Raw genomic sequence first — 11,615 nt, 5'->3', positions numbered from 1 at the left:
GTGCCTGCTGCTTTGAAGAGTAAACCGCTGTATATGGACACCTGCTCTACCAACTGAGCTATCTGGGCGCCCAGCACAAAGCTTCTTAGGAGCCCTCCAGAAAGCTCAGGTAGTTTTCCCTTTTTCTAGCATATACAGTACATCCAACCTGGCAAACCGTTTATATGACAACGCCGCCACCATCTCATCTCCATCTTCATCATCATCATCATCATCATCTCACAAGCCCACTACTGGATTAAAGACCCACCTTCATTCTTCTGTCCCCTTAATATTGTCTGTCTGGCTAGCATTAAACTAGTCAGGACCCAGGTTCTTATGGGCTTATCAATTCCGCTCAAGATTGACCTAACAACAAATAATCTTGGAACAAATCCCAAAACAATACTAATGGTACCTTACTTTGAGAAATGTATATATTTTTTCTACCAAATCCTATTGTTCATTTAACAAAAGATGCCCATGTTCTCAAATGTTAAACGTAACCTAAATATAAGCGGTAAGTAATTTCAAGTTAATAAAGAAATGTTCAAGAACCAGTCAAGACAAGTGAAGACAATAAAAACCATGTCTGTACATTGATGTCCCTCCTCCTCAGGTCCAGGTGTGTGTGAGGTGATACTGGCTGAATGTGTGTGTTCTCTGATCTTATCCTAACATGAGGGAGACAACAGTGCACCCTCTTCCCTCCTCTGAGTCAATGGCATCTGCGAGGCGCCTGGTTTTGATACGGTCACCTTCTTCCTTGTCTCTCTCTACATCCCACCCCACCCGCTCCTTTTTTTTCACCGGGACAGCTGGAGGAGCAGCTGCAGGCCGACAGGGCACCGAGCGTCCCACCAGCCTTCACAGCAATGTCCCCTTTAACCTACATGTGGCACCTCTGAGTCCTTTCACGCCTCGATTGAATCTGTCACACTCTATATCCACAGGTTGTCGACAACACAACGTTGACTCCAGCTGGACAGAACGCTACACACTGCTGAAGAATATACAGCTTATCCAAATGTAGTGTGTCTACTGGAAATTCATTCTCAGTAATAATCCCAAAAAATAAATAAACATGAAGACTAAAGAGGACAAAGATGTAAAATCTATTCGGTGACTCCTAGTGGTAGTATCAGTCCACAAGGCAGTCTTCCTCTAGCGCCACAGGGAATCATTTTACTGTAGCTCTACTAGGGCTAGGCATTTTATTGATATTATTTTGACATATGAGGCTGTATATTGTCTTAAATATTGTGTTGTCTTTGCCTGACTTTAAAGGCTGCATTACATACAGTAAAGCAATGTCATTTTCTCAACTTACCAGACTTTTCTAGCAGATATATCTACATTACCGATGATTATTTAATCAAATATCTCATTGTGAAAATATTTTGTGAAAGCACCAATATTCAACCCTACAATATCACCGCAATATCTTTATCGAGGTATTTGGTCAAAAATATTGTGATTTTCTCCTTATGTCCCAACTCTTAGGTCTACACACAAGATATCTCAATATAGTTTACTATGTCCCGGGAAAAATTTAAAGTACATTGCTATTCTCCGGAGGATGAAACCTTTATATTTTAATGACACCATTGCCTAGTACACTAGGCAATAATTTTGTATTTTATTGAACTTTAAGCCATCATGTTATGACCTTTGAAAGGAGCTGTTGTCCACAAGGGCATTACTTCCTAAAGGACTGAATGGATGCCCAGTGTCATGCAGCAGTTGCAACACACACACACACACACACCCCAACACACCACACACACCACACACACACACACACACACCACACAACACACACACACACACACACACACACACACACACACACACCACACACACACCACACACACACACACACACACACACACACACCAGAGAGAGAGAGGAGAGAGAGAGAGAGAGAGAGAGAAAATCCTGTCCCCCACCTGCACAGGTGTGCAGATTGATAGCAGTAACCCATGACACCCGCCTGCTGTCCAGCTCCAAAGACAGAGGGGCTGGCACACATCCAGCTAACACGCACGGAAAACTAAAGACGTAGGGAGATAGACACTCGTTAACATTCCTGGCCACCGCGGCTCACAATGTAACTATGCACACGCTCACACACATACAGACACACAAACGTCCCATTTGTCCAGTGTGTTGTCTGAGCAAACAAAGGCTGTGGAGAAAGGCCAGGGCCAATTACAGCCTTTTATCCTGAGAGCACACACCATTAAGGAGAGCTCACAGGGCTGCTGGGGCACACACACCCTCATCAAACATTTTCCCGTGTCTCTTTTCACACTCTGGAACAATCTTGATCGTCACTGATGTGCTTCCACACTTTCTTTACTTCATCAGAAAAAATGAAAGCCTGTTGGCTATCATCTACAGAAATGTACAGAGGTACACAATTCAGCCAACACCTGAGAAACACATCTTAATGCAACACAAGGCCACAGAAGCAGGCCAGAGCTTGTGTTTGTGAATCGATCAGCACCCTGCCTCCTTATGTCTGTAAATTCCAGATCCACACTTTTAGTGCTAACACACAGTTTGGCTTTACTGTAGGAACCAACAACATAAAGAGAGGCACGCACGGCTTTATGTTGTCACGTATGGCGTCTGTGTGTGTGCATTTCAGTGGCATGCACATGCGTATGCGCTATAACAGAAATATGGCATTAATTAACTCTGCACATTATAATTAAGTAGCGTCAGCATGCTACATACTGTATGCTTGATATAGTGTTTTTGCGTGTGTGCTCCTTTGTGTGTGGTAATTAATGAGCAGAACTCCAGCCAGACCTCTGCTCACCACATATCCCGTTTCTCTTCAGCTTACTCAAAGCTTTCAAAGAAATAAACAAAGCACCAGCAATGTGGTTGGGTATGTTTACATTTTACATGCAAAAGAACATGTACCGCCTTATTTTGTGTTGCCAAAATTTATGTGATTCCTTCGTGCTTTTGCTTAAACATCTCAACCCAGGGCAGAATAACCAGGCAACTTTATCACAGATTCTCTCATCCTTTCTTCTCGGACTTGTAATGAAATATGTAGTTAGGCTTCTGTTATTGTAACATGTAATAGTGTTACTTCACATGTAAAGGTTTCCACCAGATAGCCATAAGGCTTTTATTGTAAAGCAGCTGCAGCTTCCTCTAGGCTTTATTGCTGAAATTGGTCCTCGCAAAGCCCTTATGTGTCTTGGGGGAGTTCATAGAATGTTTTAGACCCACAATCTAGGTACAAGCTCCAGTCCACCATAAAAACCTTAAACATATACAGAACGTAACTGTCAGGGAAGAAAGAAGGGCAGTACTTTGCATGTTTCTTAACAATGTCTGAGTTCTATCTGTAACAAACTCCAATTCTGAACTGGTTCATGATAACCAACCCTAGCCAGAAAAGACCAATAACAGATGGGAGTTTACCTTGGCTGATGACGGCCTTGCGGTTGCGACCATCTAGGTCTGCCCTCTCGATGACATGGTGCTTTGCGTCCACCCAGTACATGCGGTGGCCAGCATAGTCAATGGTGAGGCCGTTGGGCCAGAACAGGTGTGTGTCCGCGATGACCTGCCGGTTGGAGCCATCCATGTTAGCGTACTCGATGCGAGGTGTGTTGCCCCAGTCTGTCCAGTAGATCTTACTGAGGAGGGAAGTGGGTCAGCCATGGTTAGTTTACTTACTTCATAACTTGTTGTCAAGAGGTAAACAGATTGTTGTCTGGATTCATGACACAGCAGATGTCTAATATAATAAGAAGTCTCCTCTGTCCTCGACATTCATGTCCTCCTCATCATCACTCATCTGTTCTGACCGGCATCAGAGAAAAGAGCTACCTTTTTATTTTTTTTATATTTTTTAAATTATCCTATGCAAATGAGCTACCTCATAAGCTGAATGAGTTTTTGGGCTTACCTTTTCTCTGGGGCTATCAATTAAAACTCTTTCCTGCCACTGCAGCATATGAAGCTGGGGATGAAAACACACTTAGCTGCTGCCCCTTTCATGGAATACTTGTTCCACACAGATGCTGGCCTGTGGGCACTGCTGTGCTACCAAACTTTAAACCTTGCTCTGCTGCTACACTACAACTGGGACACATCCAGAGGGATATGTACTGTATATAGGACCATGTGTGCATTTGAAACCATCTGTAGTGATTTATGTACTTTGTGAGTGTGTGTGTATATATATCTCTCGACTCATACCCCTCTATGGGGTGCAGCGCGATGGCTCGGGGCTTCTCCATGTTTTGCCACAGCAGCACCTTGCGGTGCGTCCCGTCCAGGTTTGCCACCTCAATACGAGACGTCCCCGAGTCTGTCCAGTACAACTTGTCATGGATCCAGTCTATGGCCAGTCCACCTAAATAAGACAAAAAACATTTTGAAGTTGAATATGGACTGTTTTCTGTTTAACTAATGTATTACAACAGTTTTGTTTAAATCTCTGTTCATTTACATCTTAATAACACAAGATACAACGTGTTAGCAGGTGCGCTTAGAAGGCGTCTGTAGTCGTTTTGTTTTTTTACACTTTGGACATCGCCAAGCTCTCCTTTTCCCTCTGCTTTCAGGCTTTATGCTAAGCTAAGATAACTTAAACTCCAGCTCCATGCTTATTAACACACACACACACACACACACACACACACACACTCCACACACAACACAACACACACACACACACACACACACACACACACACACACACACACACACACACACACACACACACACACACACAACACACACACACACACACCACACACACACCACACACACACACAACACACACGCGCAAGATGTTCCTCTCTGCTTCTTCATTTCCCACAATGTTCAACTATTTGTAGGGTGTCATCTGTAACTGGTTTTATTCTCTGATATCTTTTTATGTATGTGCTTTCACAACATGTGATCAGAACGTCACTGCAATAAAGTTTCACAGTAGTAACAGTCAAACACTGAAGAGAAAAAAAACTAAGAAAGAGGCGAAAAGACGAAAGGTATAGAGAGAGAGAGAGAGAGAGAGAGAGAGAGAGAGAGAGAGAGAGAGAGAGAGAGAGAGAGATGAAGAGACACTGAGACTGAGGTTAAGCAAGGAAGAGAAATATAAAAAGCAAAAGAATGAAAAAAAACAGGAGATTATTAATAAGAGAAGGAGAAAAAAAAAGATATACTGCTGAACTCGTATATGAAACAGATGATGGATAAAGTGAGGAAGAGCTGACTATACTTGGACAGAAAGCAGCAGAGTTGAATAAATGATAAATGGGCATGTTGCCCTACGTCTGAACGTGCATCCTATTGGCCGCCATACGCACCTGGGCTCTCCAGACCGGTGGAGACAACCTCTTCCACGTTGGAGCCATTGAGGTTGGCCTTCATGATGCGGTCCAGTGTCACATCGGACCAGAAGACCAGCTCGTGGCTGTGGTGAAAGTCCAGGGCGATAGCGTTCTCCAGATTGTTTAGCAGCAGTGTGTACTCAGAACGGTGCGGCAAAACCTGACGGATGTCGATACGGTTGGCAAACAGCAGCACAGGCTCCGGACCTAAAGGACAGGGACAGAGATGAGGACAATGTGAATTAAAGTGGAAAGGAAAACAGCCAGAGCCAGACGGGGACTCGAGTTTGAGACTGTGACTCAAGTCGCACTGGAGTCTCACACAAAGTGACTTCAGACTTGACTTGAGACTCATCCTCAAAAGACTTCAGACTTGACTCAGACTCAAAATGCGGGAGTCATAAGCAATTTGTTTTTTTAGGTAATGTCTGAGGAGCTGATTAGCTGACTGTAACATATAACCTCACTTCGTAACACACGGCCAAACGTGAGAGAACAACAAACCTTTTTGACCGCACTGGCAGCTGCTTTGGCTTTGAAAACTTGCAATGAGGTCCAAACAAAAGAAGCGGTGAATGCTAAATATGTAGACTCCAGCTCAAAGACCGAGGAATTGACTTGGACTCTAGCTCAGTGACTTGAGACTTGGACTCTAGCTCAAAGACTTGAGTCTTTATTTGGATTCTAGCTCAAACATTTGAGACTTGATTTGGACATTAGCTCAAAGAATTCCGACTTGACTAGCTCTGAGACTTGTAAGCATCTCTGCCAGAGGCTAAAGATGAAGAAAAAGTTGGAAAGTAAAAATAGAGAAAAGAGACAAAAAAGTCTGAGTTTGAAGGGATGGTCACTTTTAATAAAAACAAGCATTAATCTGACTGGAGACGAAGGTTGGGGCCCTGGCAGCTGGCTGACGGACAGTCCTGACCTGGGTTTGCATCAGATTGATGGGCTGGTGTACCAGGCCTGAACTCTACCTTCACTGCCTATGTCTAAATCTAGTCCAGACCCCCTGAATGAGCCAACCTCATTCTGAGCAAAGACCCCACAGCCAAGGAATGGATACAGTTACCGCTGGAGCAAGTATAAACACTATGCAACCGTGTTTTTATTGGAGGTCAAACCCCAGCAACTTCTCTGTGGTCACATGTCAAGGTTGAAATAGAGTGCAGTGGTTTTTACCCAAAGCTTTGCAGCTGCGCTTGTCAGGTCGGAGCTCGTAGCCCTGAACGCACCAGCACTGGAACCCCCCCTCCGTGTTGGTACAGCCCTGGCTGCAGTAGCCTTCGTCGGCACACTCGTCCACATCTGGAACAGACCACAGAGGCAGAAGACAAGAAGGGGGAGAGGGGGGGGGAGTTGACAGGGTTAACAATGAATTCATAACACAAAGTTTGCAAAGAGTTGACTGGAAGGTAAAAAAAAAAAAAAAAAAAAAATGACATCACTAGTTTTTTGAAACACATCCAAACACTAATTCTTCTTCAACACCTTATATTTTTAATTAATGTATTGACCTTGCAAACACACCCCGCAAAATCTTCATGTGTTGGAAAATTTTGGCGATAAAGCTTTGGACTCGTGGCAGAAATCCCAGATTTATGCCCACACCAAATTCTTATCAATACTTTCTTTCTCAACTTTCCATGAAGTTCCATTGAAATTTGTTCATACTTTGAAAACATTGTGCTGACATGAAGACACACACACACGCGCACACACACACACGCACAGAGAGAGAGAGAGAGAGAGAGAGAGAGAGAGAGAGATGTGATGAGAAAGAGGAGAGAGGAGAGAGCGGCTTGTACCCTGGCAGGCTTTGCCGTCATCCATCAGTCGGTATCCAGTGTGACAGGTGCACTGGACCAGTCCTCTGACCATCTGACACTTCTGGGAGCAGCCTCCGTTATTCTGGTTGCAGTTGCCCTCGCTGGAACGCGGACCTGCACGGCGCACAGGAACATTGCAGGTCCATAAACACAGCGTGCTGACTTAGTATAAATACAACCACACACTGTAAAAAGGTATGACTAATCTGGTGTTGAGCCCTGAAATGTTTTAGTAGGCCTACGAGCAGTGAGGCCTGAGGATGGTGGTGTCGGTCTGTCTGGTGCAGCCCAAGGAAGCTCAACAAATACAACCTAGACTGTCATTAAAATTAGTTTGACTTTCCATGATCTACGCTGGGTGGTTCTAAATGATTTAGGTTGATAGCCTGACTTTAGTGACACCATTAGGCCTAAATCTCACCTTTACAAACATGACACCCAAATGTTATTGGTGAGTCCCCTAAACTTTCATTTGAAGCCTAAAATTCCACTTCCACTAAAAATATTATAATCGAATGGCCAGAGTGTAATACGATTTACTATACACATTCATGCTCAAAAACCCACAGACTTTTATTATAATACTACCAGGCAGATTGCAATAAAAACTAGCTGTGTTCGGTCTTTACACAATAATACAGATGCAAATATATTGCATCAACTCACGGCAGTCGTGGTGTGGGTGTTCGTCGGTCCCGTCTCCGCAGTCGTTGACCTCGTTGCACACCTTCCTCTGACCAATACAGCGCCCATTCCCACACTGGAACTGATCAGGAGCACATGGAGGACTCTCTGTGGGGAGATAAGATGATATATCCCGTGAGACAACAAGCAACTGCCTCCAAAACCCTTTTTCTCCCACTCTGCCCTTTTTTTTTCTTCTAAATTTCAGCTTTAAGTGCACGGCCAATGTTTATTAGGCGAGCTTAGGCGTTTGATTTTCTCCACTAAACTCTCCTTCCAAGGTAGATATAACTGTCAATGAACAGCTTATTTGGAAGTCTCAGAGATTCCTGACGTCAGGGTGAACTACAGGAAACTGTACGAATGACGCAAATGGAATTTTGATTAGATGCAAGTGTGCAGCCATAAAAATGACATCATGTATTTCAATATTTCATTAAGTGTTGCGACGAGCAAAAAAAAGACAGTTTTCAGTAAAAAAGAAGAGAGATGGTTGTATGGAGGGGGTTAACATGTAACTTTCAAGCTAGGAAGTTGTAGGAAATTTGTGTGTTTGAGAGGTTCGTGCAAAGTGATCTGAAAGTCCAAAATAGAAAACCGTCCATCTGAAGTCGTCAAATCAGCTGCTCTGGGATGTCCCTAGATCAAAGCTAAAAAATAATGGCGATAGAGCCTTTGCAGTGGGCGCCCCCACCCCATGGAACAACCTCCCCATGCATATTAAAGCTGCACTGACCTTACAAACGTTTAAATCGCGGCTTAAGACGCACCCGTTTGCTGTAGCTTTTAACCCTCGTTAACCTGGATTCGGATGTTTTAAAGTGTTGTTGTTTGTCTCCCTGTGATGTATTTTGGTTGGAGTGACTTTTACACTTGTTATTTATGTATTTGACATCAACCCTGTTCAGCACTTTGGTCAACTGTTGTTGTTTTTAAATGTGCTATAGAAATAAAATTGACATTGACATTGACGTCTCTCTCTCATGTTTGCTGCCTGTTTACTGTTCATTTCTGTCTCAGGCCAGGTTCTGTAGTTTGTCCACAGGATGGGATTTCCAACAGCGAAAGAACTGCCAACTAATCAGTCTTGTGTTTGAAAGCAACTGTGTTTCTCAACAAACACAAAAAAAAGAAGAAAGTCAGATTGTGAGTAAAGGAGGGCTTTTCTGAGCTGTTGTCATGACTACGATTGAAGCTGGTGTTATATTTAGCTCCTGAAAACCAGATAACAACTACAGTCTTACCAGTTTTCTCACAGCCCTCTTCATCACTGCGATCGGAGCAGTCAGGCTCGCCGTCACATCTCCATGACAACCGGACGCAGCGTCCAGTTCCACAGCGGAACTGGTCAGCCGTGCACATGGACGTGGCTGCACGCGACACACAAACACAAATTGTATTCATTAATTTTTAGATTGGGCAATTTCAGATATCCTGAGGGATTGCTTTGTATTTTCCATCACAAGCATGAATTCAGATCAAAGGCTGAAAGTGACAAACGGCCACATAAATAAGGAAAAAAAAGTAATGACATATTTTTATATACTACACAACCCTATACAGAGCCCGTTTGTTCAGTTATTACGTTGAGGAAAGCTACTCACTGCAGTTCTTCTCGTCTGATTGGTCGTCACAGTCGAATTCGCCGTCACACCTCCAGCCAGCGTTGATGCACATCCCACTGCTGCACATGAATTCTACCGATCTGCAGGGCTGGTGGGAAGCTACACACACACACAGACACACAGACACACAGACACACACACACACACACACACACACCTTAATTTACAGGGCAAAAAGTCACAAATAGGAAAAGGCATCCCATTGTTTTTAAAAAGTTGAAAATGGCGGGTTTACATTTGAATAAATACAAGATAGGTCTTCCAGGGTCGCCGAGACCCAAACACATCCCATATCCAAAAATATTCAGTGTGATTTGGTCGCTTACAGTCTGTATGTATCTTTTGATCGCTTGGTGTGTCAAAAAAGTGAGAACAAGTTTGAACTGGGAAGAGCAAGAAAAACAATGACATGTATTGCTGATCTTATAGACTGTGGCTGCTTGTTGTTGGTGTAGCATTCTGCTGCCGCCATTGTTGGTCTTCTCTCACTATTTGGGTTTCTTGACAGCTTTATTGTCACATTTACAGAATAAGTAAGCAATCTAGTATTCAATTGTTAGTTTACAGTCCTCTTTGAAAGCTGTCCATACAAAGTAAAAAGACAAGAGCAACCATGTAAAGATACAATGTTTTATACCAATGATTTTTCCTTACCCATGAACAATAATTGGTTGTGTTTGTTGTGGCTGCCTTGTGATCATCTGTGACTAAAGATCTTAGCTGTCCCACCTTTAAATCTCCCACCACATCTCAGCATGTGATCAGATCAAAGTGAAGCTCAAAACTGGCAGCAGATGACGATGGAGGTGGATGAGGAGATTAAAGCTGAATCAAACATAAGCATCTTAAATCCTGAATGTGTGTGTGTGTGTGGGCATGTATGTGTATTTTCTTCCGACAGCACGAGTCGGATCCCATCAAAGCTACAGTGGGCACAAGATAAGGAAGGAAGAAAATGACAATCGAGCGAATGCAAGGGAAGAAAAAAAAACAACAGAAAATGAGAAGTTGTAGAGCTTCAAGCATCCCAGTGCCAGGCTTATCAGCTGGGTGAAAGAAGAGAGTGATGGTCAAAAACAGAGCGTGGCTTCCAGACACAGTAGAAGAGACAGAGAGAGAGAGAGAGAGAGAGAGGAGAGAGAGAGAGAGAGACTTATCTCCACAAGAATCAGCGTGGGACGCCGACAAACACACTGACACCCACACATCAAAGATTCATCCACTTATATTCTCCTTCACAAACACACAACCACACACACACACCCCACACACACACACCACCAACAAACACACACACCACACACACACCCACAACACACACCACACACACACACACACACACACACACACACACAACAACACACACACCACACACACACAACACAACACACCACACACACACCTCTTTCATCTGCTCAGCTTGCAGCCGAAAGCAGGATCGTGTTCACAAGTGTAACAAGGCATGCAATGTGAGTTGTTTGGAGTGTGAGTGGTGTGTAGAATTCAAAGGGAGAGAGAGAGGAGAGGGAGGGGGGGAGAGAGAGAGAGAGAGAGAGAGAGAGAGAGAGAGAGGGAGGCTTCTTCTTCTAACAAAGCGCCTTTCATGTGCCTGGAGAGCCCATGCCAAGGAATGCTGTCTGAGGATGGGCCGTCTTATGCCTCTGAGGAATGCTTCCTCCCAAAACTATCTGTAAGTTTCAGAAAGCAAAGACGTCTTCACACTTTTTTTTTAAACACTTCATTAAATGGATATCACTATAATTTTAAACACTCTCTGAACGAATGCTGGTCAGAGAAATAACAGAAAAATAAATATTGTGTATACATGGCATAGGATAGTATGAGTACAGGACAGCAGGAAGTTAGTGGACATGACGTCCAGCTTGTTTCAGAATCCTGTCACTGCTTAGTGTAAACAGGATTTAAGGTGTTTAAAAAGTCTTAAATGATACAGATTCATGAGTAAACCCCAAAACCCATATATGTTGTGTGTGAGTATGTGTGTGTGAGAGAGAGAGAGTGAGAGAGCGTGTTTGTGCGCGTGGTCAGCAACACCTGATTCATTTGGATCTGATATATGCTGCAGTGTTTTCCCTGCACAGTTATTGAAAGTTTTTTTTTTTTTTTTT

The 11,615-nt window shown here is 43.5% G+C and overlaps 1 protein-coding gene across 3 annotated transcripts in view; it reads right to left on the bottom strand.

The window, feature by feature from the left end:
* lrp4 (low density lipoprotein receptor-related protein 4) overlaps window positions 1–11,615 on the bottom strand; it is a 124,403-nt gene that overhangs the window by 26,545 nt on the left and 86,243 nt on the right. For all 3 annotated transcript variants that reach the window (XM_032522934.1, XM_032522942.1, XM_032522952.1), the window contains exons 7-14: window positions 9,466–9,585; window positions 9,106–9,231; window positions 7,844–7,969; window positions 7,157–7,291; window positions 6,531–6,656; window positions 5,325–5,555; window positions 4,210–4,366; window positions 3,427–3,644 (exon numbers count right to left, since the gene is read on the bottom strand). In XM_032522934.1, coding sequence (XP_032378825.1) covers window positions 3,427–3,644; window positions 4,210–4,366; window positions 5,325–5,555; window positions 6,531–6,656; window positions 7,157–7,291; window positions 7,844–7,969; window positions 9,106–9,231; window positions 9,466–9,585 — 1,239 coding nt within the window. The remainder of the gene's footprint in view (window positions 1–3,426; window positions 3,645–4,209; window positions 4,367–5,324; window positions 5,556–6,530; window positions 6,657–7,156; window positions 7,292–7,843; window positions 7,970–9,105; window positions 9,232–9,465; window positions 9,586–11,615) is intronic.

This window comes from Etheostoma spectabile, chromosome 1, assembly GCF_008692095.1.
Source record: "Etheostoma spectabile isolate EspeVRDwgs_2016 chromosome 1, UIUC_Espe_1.0, whole genome shotgun sequence".
Lineage (NCBI taxonomy): Eukaryota > Metazoa > Chordata > Actinopteri > Perciformes > Percidae > Etheostoma > Etheostoma spectabile.
Note: the sequence above shows the minus strand (reverse complement) of the source record. Positions and strands in the feature narration are given on the sequence as shown.